Source organism: Desmodus rotundus, chromosome 7 (genome assembly GCF_022682495.2).
Source record: "Desmodus rotundus isolate HL8 chromosome 7, HLdesRot8A.1, whole genome shotgun sequence".
NCBI lineage: Eukaryota > Metazoa > Chordata > Mammalia > Chiroptera > Phyllostomidae > Desmodus > Desmodus rotundus.
Genome location: NC_071393.1, coordinates 65,703,041 through 65,720,087, shown reverse-complemented (window position 1 = coordinate 65,720,087; position 17,047 = coordinate 65,703,041). Strand labels below are relative to the sequence as shown.

Genomic DNA, 17,047 nt, shown 5'->3' with positions numbered 1-17,047 from the left:
AGTTCAGGGCTAAAAAGAGAAGATCTGGTCAGAAACCTTAAGAGATGGATCCCTCCATCTTGGAAACTGTAAGACAACTAATCTCTCCACAAAGAGACTTGTTTTATTTTCTGGAGAACAGAACTCAGAAAGGCTCTAGGTTCATATATTAGGCTCAGCAGAAGGCAATTACTAAATGTTGGGGAATTAAATAAAAGTCTATTTTTGAATGACAATTGGGAACAAAAGCCCCAAAGAAAAGAAATAGAGGATTTTTCTCTGTGCACCTTCACTGAATTCAAAGAAAACACTTCAGATACTGACATTCAGGGGTCTTCAACAGAATGAGCCAGCCTATTCACTCTAGACTAAACCCTACTAGTTGAGGCCCCATTCATGCAGAGCTTCCAACCAGTTTCTTAATGACTTTTTATGAGTATAAGAAAGCTTCATTTTGAATTTTGTTAGGTATCCAACAGGTAAGAAAGCTAATGAACCCAGAGGATATAGACAAGGCAGAGGAACATAAAAATTACACAAACAACTCCATGAGACAAACAAATAAAGTACATCCATGAAATAAGAAAACAAGGAATAAGAAAGAACTCTTAGAAATTTAAAATAGTTAATATACACTTCTAGCCAAGATAGAGGCGTAGGTAGATACACTTTGCCTCCTCGCACAACCAAAAGAAAAAAGAACAACAACAAATTTAAAAACAAAAACCAACCAGAACTGCCAGAAAATCGAACTGTACGGAAGTCCAACAACCAAGGAGTTATAAAAGAAAGATTCATCCAGACCGGCAGGAGGGGCGGAGATGGGCAGCCAGGGTGCAGAGGATGCTTGGCAAGGCGGTGGCTGATGGAGCAGGTAGTCCCACATCTGAGTGCAGATAAACCAGGAGGAATAACTGGGGATGATACAGACCATGCCACCCAGGCTTCCAGCATGGGGAGATAAAGCCTCAAAACCTCTGACTGAAAAAACCTGTGGGGGCTGCGGCAGCAGGAGAAACTCTCACCCTCACAGAAGAGTTCGTTGGAGAGACCCACAGGGTCGTAGAACATGGAGTGTCAAACTCATTTTCACCAGGGGCCACATCAGCCTCGCAGGTGCCTTCAAACAGCGGAATGTAATTTTAGGACTATATAAATGTGACTATTCCTTAACTAGGGGCAAGGAGCTCAGTGGCTGGGTAGAAACAAGGTGCTTAGCTAAAAAAAACAAGGTGGAGGGCCGGATTCAGCCCATAGGCCTTGTGTTTTCCACCTGTGTCCTAAAATGTACACAAGCCCACCCACCTGGGAATCAGCACCAGAAGGGATCAATCTGCTTGTGGGCAGCAGAGGAAGTGACTGAGAGAAAGCCGGTAGACAGCTGAGCAAGCAGCATTGTTCCCTCTCGGACCCCTCCCCCACATACAGTGCCATGTGAGTTGCCCTGCCCTGGCCAATAACTAAGGCTCTGTCCCTTACTATGTTAACATGCACACTGAGACAAAAAAAAAAAAAAAAAAAAAAGAACAGGTCAAAGCTCCAGAAAAAATACAACTAAGTCATGAAGAGATAGTCAATCTATCAGATGCACAGTTCAAAACACTGGTGATCAGTATGCTCACAGAAATGGCTGAGTATGGTTGCAAAATAAGAGGAAAAAGTGAAGGCTACACAAAGTGAAATGAAGAGAAATGTACAGGGAACCAACAGTGATGGGAAGGAAACTGGGACTCAAATCAATAGTCCGAAACCAAAGGAAGAAATAAGCATTCAACCAGAAAAGAATGAAGACACAAGAATTCAAAAAAATGAGGAGAGGCTTAGGAACCTCTGGGACAACTTTAAATGTTCCAACATCTGAATCAAAGGGGTGGTAGAAGGAGAAGAGGAAGAGCAAGAAAGTGAAAACTTATTTGAAAACATAAATAAGGAGAACTTCCCTAATCTGGCAAAGGAAATAGACTTCCAGGAAGTCCAAGAAGCTCAGAGTCTGAAAACAGTTGGACCCAAGGCACATCATAATTATATTACCCAAGATTAAGGAGAAGGAGAGAATCTTAAGAGCATCAAGAGAAAAGGAGACAGTTACCTACAAAGGAGTTCCCATAAAGCTATCAGCTGATTTCTCAAAAGAAACCTTGCAGGCAAGAAGGGTCTGGAAAGAAGTATTCAAAGTCATAAAAGACAAGGACCTACATCCAAGATTACTCTTTCCAGCAAAGCTATCATTTAGAATAGAAGGGCAGATAAAGTGCTTCCCATATAAGGTCAAGTTGAAGGAGTTCATCATCACCAAGCCCTTATTAGATGAAATGTTAAAGGGACTTATCTAAGAAAAAGAAGATAAAAAATACGAACAGTAAAATGATAACAAACTCACAACTATCAACAACCAAACCTAAAAAAACAAAACAAAACAAAACAAAACAAAAACGAACTAAGCAAACAACTAGAACAGGAACAGATTAACAGAACTAGAGATCACATGGAAGATTATCAGTGGGGAGGGGGAGGGGGGATAAGGGGGGAAAAGGTAGAGGGAATAAGAAGCACAAATGGTAGGTACGAAATAGACAGGAGGAGGTTAAGAATAGTATAGGAAATGCAGAAGCCAAAGAAATTATATGTACAACCCATGGACATATACAAAGGTTGAGGGGGGGCGGGAATGATGGTGGTGGGGTGCAGAGTGGAGGGGAATAAAGGAGAGAAAAAAAAATGGGACAACTGTAATAGCATAATAAGATATATTTAAAAAATAAAACAGTTGATATATTAAAAAACAACAAAAAGTAAAATGAAGTTAAGAAACAGTACCTGAAGTCAAAGACAAAAGGCTAGAAAAGCAAAAGATAACAAATTTAAGCCAAGAGGTCTAAACTTTATTAAATAGGAATTTCAGATTTAAGAGAGAGAGAGAGAGAACACTCAGGAAATGAAGAGGAGAAAATCATCAAAAAAAAAGATTCCAGCACCATAGGATGTAAGTCAAGACTAAAAGGGCCCCCCACTTCCAAACTTAATGTAGTGAAATTTCAAAATATAAGGAATAAAGAGATGATTCTAAATGTTTCAGAGAGAACAGGCCATATATAGTGGAACAGGAAATAGAATCACATCAGCCTTCACAAGAGTAATACTGTAAGCGTGGAAACCGACAAACAATAGCTTCAATTCTGAACAGAATTCTGAGTGATTTACACCCTCGAATTTCATACTCACTGAACTGTATTATTAACTAAAAGTAATGATGAATGAAACTTTCCAAGAAACACGAGGGATCAAGAAATACATATCTGTATCCCTCCTTAAGAATCTCTTAAGAGAAAATGCTCTAACAAAATAAAGAAAATCAAGACATGGGCTGTAGGACATGGGGGACTCAACACTGGAAAGTCCCAAGGTTCAAGAGACCTGGAGAGCAACCTATACAGATAGAGCAGTACAATGTAAGGTTGGGAGGGTAGAGGTGGTGGTGGTGTTTTTTAAAAAACAAACACATAATCAATAAAATATATGGAGATGTGAGAATTTTAGAATAAAAGATTGATGAGATTATGACAAACCTACAGGAAAAAATTAGGGCTAGGGATGTTTAAAAAGGGAGAAAAATTGAGGCAATTATTAATGCCAGGAAAAATAAAAACTACGGAGGAAAAGGAAAAAGGTCATTGTTCTGTTATTTTACCCACCCGTGAAACTATCTTCATGAGCATTAACGTTGTAAACTGACTACTAATTTTACTAAAAATTGTGAAAAAAATCTTATCAAGAGGAGTGGATGTGTGATAAAGCAAGTATAATAAAATGCTAATTGTATAATCTAGATGGTGGGTACATGGGTATTCACTGGAAAATTCTTTCACCATGTCTGAAATCTTTCATAACAATGTGTCAAGAAAAAATTTTAAAAGTATCAGGAGGTAAGGAAGTTAAAATAGATGTGATGGCATAAAAAAGTTCAATTTAAATCCTAATTTATCAAAATAATTAACATAATAAACCAACAAATTAAGAACTAGCGGTATATGCAGTAGATATTACTTCAAAATATGAAAATGGTTGTTTCTGGGGGAGGTGACTTTTTCTTCAAGGCTTTCAAAACTATTTGGTTTCTTAAAACCTATGTATGTATTCCTTGATAAAAAATAATTTTTACAGTGCAAGGTAAATAATGTAGGTGATTAAGGAATCAGCAAAAATTATGAAGTAATATATGAATGATAAAAATTGGGGCAATAATGTAGCACACATCTTCCTTTCCAATTGAGTACTGCATTAAAAAAGGAAATATTCTTGAAGTCTGGTTATAGCTTGAATACCCACATAACTTATGGGCCAAACTGAGGCAATTCTGAGAATAAAAGGGTGTGCCTCTAATAGTTACCTATGGACAAAAGGTGAACAGTTTCAGTTTCAGGAAAGGCAAGATTTATGGTCATCATAAATACAGCCTGGGTAAAAATCCTTTCAAACCAAGAGAGGAGGCATGAAAGCTCAGAAATCATCACCATTGTTCACTGGATGCCTACAACATGCCAGACACTAACTATACTTGGTAATAGGGATAAAAAATAAATATAAAAAAACTAGTAACTAGACTATAAAAGGCGAGTAAGCAAGAATAAATGAATCCCAACCTGTCCAAGCATTTTACTTCCATCTTTACTCCTCTTTTCTCAAGAGACCAAAACATTATTTAAACCTTTCCCTATCTCCCTCCAAAGATAAAGGAGCCGTAAAGAACTAAGATGAAAGTTATCTCGCTAAAAGTAGTATGGGAATTGCGTATACTTCCTAATCCACTGAAGATAACTATCTAGTCTCGGAGAGCAATCCAGAACAAAAAATTTGTCCCTGACAAAAATCAGCAAAGAGCCAGAGAGCAGCACTCAAGAAAAGCACTGACACTATAGCTTAATTATGTTCAAGGACATGAATTTTCTTCTTAGGGTTGCAGCGACCCACTACCTCAGTCCTAACAGGTAGAGCTACATGAATGAATGCACTGGACCAGCATTCCTTTTGAAAACAGCTGCTATTTTACAGAATTCTTTTGGGATTAAAGGCAGATGACGGAAGTCAAGGTTGACTCATAGCTGGATATCCTAATAGGTACTCATAGATCTCCAAAGAGTTATAGTTTTGCCCCGATATTGTATCCCTCAGCTTTCAAAGCAGCTAAGACCCCAGGATGGTGGGAACCTCCCCCTGGTACCCCATGCAGTACTAATCCCATTACTTGTTTAAAAGTAATCACAGCCCTGGCTGGGTGGCTTAGCTGGTTACAGCATCATCCCAAAAGGTTGCAGGTTCTGTTGGATTCTAGGGCACATACCTAGGTGGTGGGTTCAATCCCTAGTCAGGGCACATATGAGAGGCAACCAATTGATGTCTCTCTCTCTCCTCTTCCCTCTCTAAAAGCAATAAACACATCTCCAGGTGAGGATTTGAAAGAAAAAGAAAAAACAAAAAGATCGAAAAGGTCATGAAAAGGCTTGGAAGCCCTGAATTAAGACCCAGTAAGTGTAAGAGGACAGAGCTCGAGAAGCCCATAGCCACTCTCATGATCCACCACTACTACCACCTGGGGTTTCCTGATGCAGAAATACAAATGTGCTGCAACACTTTCTACTCGTAGCAGTTCTAATTTATAAATAAGAGGCAGGACTGGACTGGACTCAAATATCCAAGAAGAGTCATAAAACAGTAAGTTATAGTTACTGTGAGGTCTCCTGTTTGATTTTTGGCTGAGCCTATTTTCTCACATATGAGATTTACTTTAGAAATTTCTACTCAAACAATTAAAAGTGTGTGATACTGCAATTGTTTTTAGGCTGTTATGAAAATTGTAAGAATATATCTTATTTGCAGTAGCCCCACAAAAATATGTACCTAACCCAAACTCAATTTGCAGATAGGTTGAGATTAGGAGCCGCATTAGCTCCCAGTCTTATTTTAAAAAGATGGAGACAATGGTAGTAGCTTTCTGGCTTTCTACAATTCTATGTAGTTGAAGAGAGTTTGATCTACCTTGTGTTAGCTTGTGCAACCACAGAGTTCTAAAACACTTACGCTTAAAGGTATCCAAGACTATAAAGTGATGTAAAGCCCAAACTAATTTTTTAGTCAGTCAACTTTTGTCATAACAGAGACCTATATAGTTAACTTAGAGTTTTCTTCAATGCTACTCTTCTTATTAAAGGAAAAAGTGTAAAAGAAAAACAGCATAGCATGTACCTATATATATCATTCTCTTTCTAAATAGCTAAGAGGATAATCAAACCAGAAATTATCCCAGAAAACTATGATCTCTGCTTAAGCAGATCAAAATGAAAGTACTCTACTGGAAAGACGGTGCATACAGAAAGTAATTCTACAGGTCAGTTCTGGGCATAGTTATTAAAATTTAATTATTAAAAAAGTACATTCAAATAAGATTTTTATAATTAGACACAAAAAAATTTGTTAATTTTATGACTTGGCTCAATTGTATAATGCCAGGGTCTTACCCAACATCTAACGTCCCCCCTTCAAATGTCATTAAGTTAAACAAGAAGAGGCAACATAAATTTTAATGATTTTTAAGAAATGAAAAATGAGGGCTAATAAATGAGTTTTCGTGGATTTAAAGACTGTCATTTGAGATTAAGTTTGCCCATCTGTCTTCAGGCCCCCAAGTTCTCCCTAGTTTCATGCTTTATGTTTAATTATCACGCAGGGGAACAGTGAGCTCTAAATCTTAGCCTTCATGAATGGTTTCAAGAGGATGAATAATTTGATAAAACTCTGAATCCCTGAGACTAGAAACAACCTCCACATCAAATATATATAATTCCAGGGTCTATGGGTGGAAGAGAGGACTTCTGATTATTTCCCACACATCAGCATGTATTGCTCTTTAAAAAATGTCGGAACTTTTAGAGGACTTGTAACATGGATCATGTTTAAATTTTAAAATGTGTTAGTGAAAGAAGCTATAAAAACATTTGGTGAAAATTAATAAAAAATTTTGAAAATAAAATTTATGTTCAGCACTTGTGTAGCATAGATTCCTTATTTTTGCTTTTCATGAAATGTTAGTTAGAATCCACTTTATTTTCAATTAACTAATGCATTTATGCTCAAAAGAAGAAACGTGCACAGGAAACTTTAATGTGAATGGCAGGGAATGACCAATTTTAATAGCTCGGTTTTTAGTAGATCAATTTGAAAGGCAACTTACAATGCTGAAATCAGAATTGAACATTTTTGTCAGGATGTTTTTCAGGTTTTAAAGAGTCTTTACTCGCTTACCTTCCCTGAATTACAGAGTTCAGAGGCCAGACTTAAGCTAGACAGCTCAGGCTGCATCACAGAATGCAACCAAGTGTCTCAATTGACAAATAACTATCGTAAGAAATTTTAACAGTGGACGTTTTTCAAGCAACAAAACTGCCCAATCTTTAAAAGACTGGTAACTGCAACAGCTCTTTTTGTGTACACGCGCCCCAGACACTACCAGGCAGGAAAACTAATCACGTTTCATGCATCACATCGGTTTTTTTTCACTACTAATGCCTGCAGGTTTTCAGCGTTAGGTTTCTGTTACCCAAGGCAGGGCCTAGATCGGAGGCGATTGCGCGTGAACAGTATTCTTTAACTCTAGCAAAAGCCCCGCAAAGAATTAAAGGGAAGAGCCCAATTTACAGTCTCCTGGCCCCTCCATCCATCCTTTACGAAGATGGTTGTAATTTTGGCGGGACCTGATGGGAATACTCAGGTCCTGGGAAGGCAGAGCGAGTGCGTGGGTGTGTGCGAACTGCAGAAGCGGGCACCAAGACATGATCACCAAGTGGGAGGGAATGATGATGCCTCTTCTAGGGCGGGAAGAGACTACGAAAGGTGGCTGTTATGCGTGACGGCGGCCGGCACGCAGGGTAAGATGGTGGTGGCCGCAGGGCAGGGGGACTCCCTATTAAAGGTAGCGCTCGGGGCCGCCTGCGGTGAGTGATCCTGGAGCAACTGAAGGGGCGCGACACTGAAACCGGCAATTCAAGAAGGAAAGGGAATGTAGGGCGCCGAAAAAAGGGGTTATTATGGGATGTGAAAGAGGGGCTCCCTTGGGAAAATTACGGGATCTATCTCACCCGCCAATTGCTGTACAGTCTCTTCACTCTCCGGTAATAAGCATCTTTGTCCAGAGTCACAGCCATAGCCGCAGACGCCACTCCGCCTCGGTCCCGAGAATCACGCGAGGTCCCGGCTCCACCACCCGCTCTGGGCCCCGGAATCCCGCACTCTCTGTGACCCGGAAGTATCGACCTCAAAGGTGCCCTTTCCGCTTCCGGGTCCCGACAGCGCTGGGTTTTGCTATTTTTTTTTAACTCCTCCCTCGGAAGGTTAAGGGGAAGAAGAAAAGGCGGAGAAATCAAAAAAACGTGCAGTCTATATTTTCGCGGGGTTTTCTTGTTAACTTAGTAACAACCGCACGCAAGTCAACGTCATCACGTGACGCTCTGCCTCCGCCCGTACTCGCCGTGGGGCCGCAGTTACCAGCTCTGAATTTTCACCCAGGCGGCCGGGACCAGGCAATCCTGGGGCTGGTGGCCTGACATGCCGGCCCCGCCCCTCACAAACTACTGTACGCGGGTGTAATGGCCCCACCTATTGGCAAAGGAAGGGGAAGCCCAAAGAGCGGGATCTGGCGTAGGACGGAAATGGGAAGACCGCTAAGTGGGCACGTTCCCCAACTAGAAAAGGTTAGGCAAAAAGCGCTGCTACTGCAGAGTCAAAAGAACCCTCCATGCCACAATTCTTGAAGTCAGGGGCTCTGCACAATGTGTTCAAACCGGGGTGAGGGAATCCATCCTCCCGATAAACCTACCACCCAAGCCATGGGGGAAGGGCTTCGCCTAGGATAGATAAAATGCCCAGGCTTCATCTGATCGCTGGAATGTTAGGGGAAGGGGTCGTAAGAAACAAATGGCTTACAATGAACCACTCAATCCCGCACCTGGGGCCCAAGTCACGACCTCAACGTCAGTCCCCTTGTCACAGTTCATAAAGTAACACCACTAAAACGCGGTACTTCAGTTAATCCGAAACAAAACGTTCGTGGTTCCTGCCGAAGAAATTCTTCCCTCTCATCTCTTCTAAGAACCTGGATTTTAAATGGAACATTTTGCCTGCTATTTAGTTTAAATCCCTTGCCCTTAACTGGACACCCTGCACTTAATGGTGTGCAAATGACTTGTCTGCCCTATCCAAGTTTACTCTGCGTGAACAGTAATAACCTTCAGAAAAGTGGTGTTGAAATTACCCATCTTGAACAGCAACTCTTAAAATTAATGTTTATATTGGATTTGAGCAAATGTAGAACAGGGAAGAGTGGAAAAGGATTAACTTAAATTTATTAATGCCAAGGGAAGGAAAGTAACAGTTCCTGACCCTCCCACTGTATCCACAGTTCGGCCAGGAACAGGCTCTGCCAGAGGCTAGGGCCAGCGCTACATAGTCTGTGGTTAGAGGAGGTGTCTAGGGAGGGGTGAGCGCCTCAGTTGCTCCAGTCTCCTTTCCTTCCCCAGAAATGAGGAAGTAGTCATGTATTATTTTAGGAGTTCCCCTGCCCACCCAATCCACTGAAATTTGGAAGCAGTCAGGTACAAGCTTTCTTTTTCCTTTTCACCTCCTGGAGTGGGAGTCCTGGGTCTCCCCACATCTCCCCTGTCCCTCCCCACTTTTCCATAGTCCAAGGGCCAGAGTAAATGAAAATACAGCAGCCACCCAAGCAATGGGGACCAAGCTGAGGCTTCAGTCATCCGCATCTTCACTGGAGTCTGAGTTGGCTGGCATCATAGGATCATCAATGAGTGAGAAGTCCCTTTCTGAGCTATCATAGCCCTGAGATAAATCATCATCATCTTCATCCTCATCGTCCTCGTCCTCCTCAGGTTGCAGTTGTGGCAACCTCAAGGCAGTACCAGAGGTGGTAGTGGCTGGTGAAGAAGGGTAACCAGAAGCTCTCAGGCCTGGATGGTGATGGTGATGATGGTGGGGGTGGGGGTGGTGGTGGTGGTGATGAAGCATGGTGCTGGAGTCTACATGAGGGGATGATGCAGAACCACCCATCATAAACGGCACAAAAGGCAAAGATGCAGAAGTGGTACTGCTATGACCCAGAGATGACACAGACTGCAGGCCACTATTGCTGTGCTGGAAGGTATTATGCAGAGATAGGGACCCAGTGCCTCCACCCTGCATCAGGGCCATCATCTTAGAAAGGTCTGGTCGCATCCTACGGGATCTCTTCTTACTGTTGTCTGGGGCAATAGGCTCTGGCAAAACCCGGTTGAACACAGTTTCAGCAGGGTGACCCTGGGAGGAAGGAACAGAAAAAGACGATAAAAATGAAACAGAAGTAAACAGAGTCCTAGCTTGCAAAAGCTTTTTCATTGAAACTATCTTTAGGAAGGGCAAAATGAGGATAGTCACAGGAAGCTTAATGGTAACGGGGAGGAGATGCTGGATGTAGCTGGTGGGAGAATTCTGATGCTAAGATCAAGGAATTGATACTGATACTCGTATGAACCAGAGTTTTGCTTTTTCCATGACTACATTATACTTTTACTCTAGCCAAGCACTTCACAAATGCTTACCTTTGTTAATGAGGTGCCTAAGACACTGAATGAATCGGTACTTGCACAGTAAACTTTACTGACAGCAGGTTGTTCACATGATGTTATCATGTGAAAGTGCCTCACAACTGTATTGATATTCACGATACTGTCCTTCAATACTGAGTCATAGTGGGTAAACTGAAGAGAGGTCAGATTACACTTTTGGATGTCTGGAACACCAAAAAGATTGTGGCTAGCTCCTCACCAAATTTAATAGAATTAAGTTTTCACAATGATGAAAACCTTACACATCTGCTGAATTTTAAATTGCTGCTTCTGTATGTTCTGACTGTAAATTTTGGTTAAGTTAAACGATGCTAGAAATTATTACTTTTAGTGCCTCTGCTTTGCTAGACATAAGTTTAATGCTGGGTAAATTGGCATTAAACTCAAGACAATTGGTTCCTGTGTTGCTGGACATTGCCCAATCTAAGCTTAGCACCTAACATGAGAATACACCATTGTATCTTGCAAAAACCAAACATGTCAAAACTCTATTTGTAAAGACTTTAAAAATATTACAATAGCACATAAACTCCTGTAGGTCTCAGTAATAAAGTTTGTAGTGCTTGATACAATATCAATTCTGCATTAAGAATTCTGTACTAGTCATCATTTTCTGTGATTTCCTATGACCCTTTCTTAGAGTTATCAACTGACTATAAGGTAGCAGCAAAAGTACTTGAGGTAAAAACAGGTAATACTAGTTTTAAGACTAAAGGAGGAAAAGCCTTTTTTACAGGCTGCTGTATGATGATAAATTCAAGACAGAGAAGGGGCCTTCTAGTCATCAGCTTCCCATATCAGTCAATCTGCTTATTACCCATTTGGTCCTATAGAAGCTAAGAGGGAAAATTAAAACATTTTTCTATGGTAACAAAATGTATGTGAAACCACTTTCACCAATATAAAACCTCATAGATTCACATTACAAATACATATTACATGTAGAATAATGTTCTCAGAATTTGTTAAGTATAAAAGATAGTTATTACTCATTTGGGTATCAATTTCTTTAAAAGAGAAATGTAAAAAGATGGGTGTAAAAGATCAAATGAGGGATCATTAGATAAAATGAGTACACAAAAGTGCTAATCCATTACAAATGATTGCTTACCAAACCAAGCTGTGATTTATATGTTTAAAAAATACAACTATTGCACGAAGTGAGGCAAACATAACTAAGAGAAATTTCTGCATTATATTTTGGTAGAAAGGATTGTGGATACTTATCTACCAGATTATCTATAACCATGATAAAACATAGGTATACCTGAAAATAACAAAATAACTTACAAAAATTTTTATGATAAACTGTAAAACATGACTTCCTGCCTTTTTCCATTACTAGTATATTATTAGTGATTCTCAATCTTTTATGTTGTGAAGTGCCATGACCGTTTTCCAGAGTAGGCCTCCAAATCACTTCTAAAATAGGGAATCATAAAACTTTTAGCTCTGGACATTGAAATTAAGAACATTGTAACAATAGCCACAGGGGAGTGGGGAGGGGATAGTGGGAAGAGGGGTCTATAGGAGCTACTATGAAGGACACAAGGACAAAATCAAGGGGGAGGGTAAAGGTGGGGGAGGGAGGTGGGACTAGCTGGGGTGGGGTAGAGGGAAGGGGAGAAAATGCAGACAATTGTAACTGAATAAAAATAAATAAATTAATTAAAAAAAAAAAAAAAAAAAACACTTTTAGCTCTGGATGGTGTGGCTCAGTAGATTGAGTGCCAGTCTGTGAACCAAGAGGTTGCTGGTCTGTTTCCCAGTCAGGGCACATGCCTGGGTTGCAGGCTGGGTCTCTGGGGGTGTGTGAGAGGCAACTGATGGATGTATCTCTAACACATTGATGTTTCCCTTCCTCTCTTCCTCTCTCCCTTGCCCTCTCTCTAAACATAAATAAATAAAATCTTTAAAAAAACAAAACCACTTTTAGACATTATCTGTTCCAAACCCCTCATTTTTCAGGATGTGTAAGCTGAGAAGGTTAAAGGATTTGCCAAAAAACCCTCAGTCAGTAGAAGAGTAGATTAAGGCCTTGAATGTTCTAACACATCTTACAAATTCTTGCATTTGAATATGTTTAAAGTGCTGAAATTAATTTTTTGAATTTAATGCTCTTCTGGAGATGACAATGCTATAAAATATAAAAACACTATAAAAATACCAATAAAAGTACTCTGGCTTCCTTAGTTATGAATTGATGATACATTTCCTCAAACATACATTGGAAAAAAGATAAATAGCATTAAATAATTTCTTCTGTCACATCTAATGTGGGAACAGAGAAGTAATGCCTCAGTCTCACTCACCTTTTTTCCATTCCTAGAGTTGGCGGTCTGTACTGGTTCCATTCCCAAACAGTTCAATTCTACCTTGTTATTTTTTTTACATCTCTGCCACTTCTGTTTTCTACGATCCTCCATGTACTGCAACAGAAAAGTATCAGTTATCCTAGAGGAATAAAAATGTTCTATGGAATAATTACTAAGGTATTTGTGTATAATTTAACATTAAGTGCTTATTTCATTGGTAAACAAAACATTAGTCCTAGTGAAAAACTGCCATTAAGCATATCTCCCCCAAATTTTAGGTGGTTGTATAATAGTTTAGTAGTAAATATTTGCCTAGCAATTTAACAAGTGCTTCAACATTATTTTACTTCGATCCTCACAATTCTGTGAGGTAGGATGACTGGCAGGTACAACTACCACCATTTTGTAGATGCAGAAACTGATGTAACAGGGCACGCTTCCTCCCTCTCACATAGCTTAAAAATTAAGGGAATGACTTTTAAATTTTGCTGGATGGAACTGCCACTCACCGCTAGAAATCGGGGATCAACAGCAAACTCTGGATGACCCTGTAACCACATCTCCAGTTCAGCCCGGCGAGGAGCATCCTCACCCACCAGCAAAGTACCATCCACCTTATTGATGACAGGGATCCGAGTCTCCAGGTCCAGATCAAGGTGATTAGGCTCTTCCATGCATTCCTCCTCCAGCTGCAAACCCAGAATCCACCCCCATGAGCACATACTCTTCTTTGGGGCAGGAAGGGAGGGGCACCAGAGCCAATAGTAGCCATAAAGTAACGATAACATCTTCTAGACCCTCAATCCCAACTGCTATCATCAATTACTGAGAATAAAAAGCTCTTATCTAATCATTACATTAAAGACTTTCTCTACCACTCACCTCGACTAGCTTCTTTCTGTTCCCCTTCTTCTTATGAAACAGAGGATGTACATCTCCCATTACTCCATTAGCCATCAACTTGTGCTTCTGGAATGTTAGTTTCAATCCTTCTTCCTAGGAAGACAACCCACCCACCCAAGATGTCATATGGCACCACACTGCATATGTTTTTAAAGTAAAGATTAAGCTTTGGGGGACCTGGGTTAAGAGTCATCTTCTGGCTTAATGATGGTGAGAAGGCCATTGAACTAAAGGGTAGAAATTAGAGATATAACAAAAGATATACACTTTTTCTTTAGAAATGCTTCATTTCTTGACCTAGTGCCCCTTAGGTGGCTTTAAGAGAAGCAGAAAGTATCTCAACAATACCTGATGCAGGGTAAAACCCCCTTCCTGGTATTTCAGTATTAACATGGAAACTCATTACAGGGGCAAAATCCTGTTATTCCTGTCACATACTACGGGGTTGGCCAAAAACCTGTTACATTTTTTCCGCAAAATAAAAGACACACTTTTCATTTTCACCAGTAACTTTATTAATTTGGATTTTTTAAAGCACACCAGCTATATCCTGCTATTGGCTTCTAGTGGGTAGAGGCCAGGGGTGCTGCTAAACATCTTCTAATGTGTAAGACAGCTCCACAGCAAAGCATTATTTGGCCAAGATATCAACAGTACCAAGAAACTTTGCAAACCACTTTTGACAAGTCTGATCAGTCACAGCACCTTCTCGATATACTGCACAAATCTTTTTTTGCATTTCAGTTGCATTTTTACCTTCCTTGAAATAATAAAGCATAATACACCAAAAATGTTGCATATTTTCTTTCATCTTCAATATTAAACTGGCTGCACAAAAATTCACCAATTTTGCTGGTTTTTAAAAAAATGTATGCCGATATGAGAGCTGTCACAATATAATCTAACGAAATTGTTTCAAATGAAGTTAGACATCTAAGCACTACTAGAACCATTATGCAGAAAAAATGTAACAGACTTTTTGACCAACCCAATAATTTAAGAAATTTTTCTTGTTGCACACTTAATAACCAGCTAATAGAGTTCAGTATGGAAGAGGATCAGGAAAAATAAAAATTTCCATCCATAGAATAACATTTTTAATTTCAGTACAGATGAGTCCTTTTTAACTAAGTAGGCCGATAATACTTAAGAGTCATTTTATCAGCTTTCCCACAATTTAAATTTTTAAAAACTAGGTTTCTAGGATCTAGAAACAAGCCACTCAATAGAAGCCTCTGCCAATTAAACTTCTTTAAAAAGTACGGTTTCTTTTAATCTAGTGCTTAGGACTAGGAGATACAAGCCATAAGATCCCTTTCTTTACTGCAATGACTTTTCCTACATGGATTTTTGTGAGCTCTAATTTTTTTTCTCCTCTCACTTTTAAAGTTAGGTAACCAAATGAGTTTAGTGAAACTAGTTAGCAAGAACTGTAGCCTCCTTTCCCACTTCCCAATACCTAAATGCTAAGCTTACATCTTTGATCTGAACTGTAAACTCCTTCTCATCCATGCCTCGGCGAAGTTTGGTGAACTGAGCTGCGGCTGTGGTGGTGACTGCAGACACTTCCTCCTCTGCCATGGAAGCTGCACTGCTACTTCGTGGTGTAGGGACTGGAGAGTCACCATACTCTCCTGGAGTCAATAAGGGACTGTCTAGCAAGTGGTTGCCTGGCTCCAAAATTCCTCCTGTTACCATTTCCTGGCTCCGGCGGCTAGAAGGCCACTTCCCTGAGAGTACAGCCTGGCAGACGAGGTCAATGCGGTTTATCAGGACACGATCCTGAGTAGGGAAAAAGCAATCAATACTGATTTTAGGGTCCAAGTACTAGCTATGTGATCCTGTGATAAATAATAATGCCATCATTATCAGGTTGGGTAAAATCATAAGGCAGAAAGGAGGGAGGAGTCTAACAGTAACAGATTCCTAAATCAACTGGAAAGAGTGTCATAAAAAAACTTGTAGCACTAAAACACAACCAAAGAAAACCAGAGACAGCTGTTCCTTGTTCACTGTAGGTTACACGGTATTTCTAAACTCTACATTTCAAGGAATGAGGCTGTTACCTTGGGCCACTCAGAGGCTCTTTGTCTTTCTTGTAGCAGCAGAAGCTCAGGGGTCATTTGTTCTCCATCTTCATTTGGGAATCCATCTTGGGACATAGTGAGGGACAGGAGACTCTCTTCATCATAGAGCTTTGAGTGGGACCGGTCAGCAGCTAGAGATCACACAGAATGTGTGAGAAACATGCAAGAACAGAGTTATATAGGAATGGTATTATATAGGCTTTAAATAAACACCCAAAGAAATTTTGATATTCTATCAAATCAAAATCAAAATCTCCCTCAGAGGATGCAGTTAGAAAAGAACGGAAAAAGCAGAGAGAGGAATAATAGGGAAGAACACCCAACAGACTGTCACATGCACTCACTTAGCTTTTCTTCCTTCTCGTCCTCACTCTCATCAGTGCTGGAGCTGGAGCTGGACGAAGATGAGGAAGAAGAGGATGATGGTGACAGCTTACTCAAGTCTAGCTCAGAGTCTGAATCATCCTCATCCTCCAGTTTGACTGGTGGGACACTCCGGGAAACCAGAGGGGCAGTATCAGAAGGGGCTACTCGCATCTCATAGACTTGAGGGGTTGCTCGGCTCCTGGCCACCACTTCATGCTCTAGCTTTAAAGTTAGACTGTCCAGACTGGGGTCCTGTGCAGCTGTCTCCTCGGGTGGCTTTTCAACAGGAGCTTCTGGGCGCAGAGGCAACGGTGAGGCAGCGCGCGAAGTATACTGCTGGTGTAGCAGTGGCGTAGAGCAGCGTGACAGGGAGGGAGCTGGTGCTCCTGCCTGATGGTTCTGCATGTAATTCATTCGGGCAGCCAGAAAAGAGAAGTCTGGGTCCTGCATGATGTTGCAGTCTGTTTGGCTCACCCCATGGCGGGCTGCCCCTCTTAGAAGCTCCCCATCATGTCGAACAGGCTCCCACCACTTGGGCAATTCAGGACCCGGAGGCTGACATAATGCCAAACGCTCTTCTAAAAGGGGGTGGCATAAAACTTGTTCCCGTAAGCGCCGAAGCAATTCGATACGGTAGAGTGTCCGTGAAGCCCTCTCCTCAGTGATGGGCTCAATAAACAGATTAGGGTCCGGAGGCTCTGTAAGAGATAGAAGTAGAAGGAGAAATGAATGA

The 17,047-nt window shown here is 40.7% G+C and overlaps 2 protein-coding genes and 1 non-coding gene across 10 annotated transcripts in view; all 3 read right to left on the bottom strand.

The window, feature by feature from the left end:
- SUPT16H (SPT16 homolog, facilitates chromatin remodeling subunit) overlaps window positions 1–8,477 on the bottom strand; it is a 45,336-nt gene extending 36,859 nt beyond the window's left edge. Inside the window, exon 1 of the mRNA XM_024567709.3 lies at window positions 8,109–8,477. Coding sequence (XP_024423477.1) covers window positions 8,109–8,174 — 66 coding nt within the window. The 5' untranslated portion in view covers window positions 8,175–8,477. The remainder of the gene's footprint in view (window positions 1–8,108) is intronic.
- Window positions 8,478–9,354: 877 nt separating this feature from the next.
- Window positions 9,355–17,047, bottom strand: part of CHD8 (chromodomain helicase DNA binding protein 8) — a 65,212-nt gene continuing 57,519 nt past the window's right edge. For all 8 annotated transcript variants that reach the window (XM_024567452.4, XM_024567454.4, XM_053927479.2 and 5 more), the window contains 7 exons: window positions 16,293–17,012; window positions 15,928–16,079; window positions 15,338–15,643; window positions 13,841–13,954; window positions 13,468–13,647; window positions 12,956–13,072; window positions 9,355–10,335 (listed from right to left, as the gene is read on the bottom strand). In XM_024567452.4, coding sequence (XP_024423220.2) covers window positions 9,772–10,335; window positions 12,956–13,072; window positions 13,468–13,647; window positions 13,841–13,954; window positions 15,338–15,643; window positions 15,928–16,079; window positions 16,293–17,012 — 2,153 coding nt within the window. In that variant the 3' untranslated portion in view covers window positions 9,355–9,771. The remainder of the gene's footprint in view (window positions 10,336–12,955; window positions 13,073–13,467; window positions 13,648–13,840; window positions 13,955–15,337; window positions 15,644–15,927; window positions 16,080–16,292; window positions 17,013–17,047) is intronic.
- Window positions 14,164–14,272, bottom strand: LOC112312092 (small nucleolar RNA U6-53/MBII-28). Its single transcript, XR_002975540.1, has one exon. It is a non-coding gene; the product is annotated as a small nucleolar RNA U6-53/MBII-28 (small nucleolar RNA).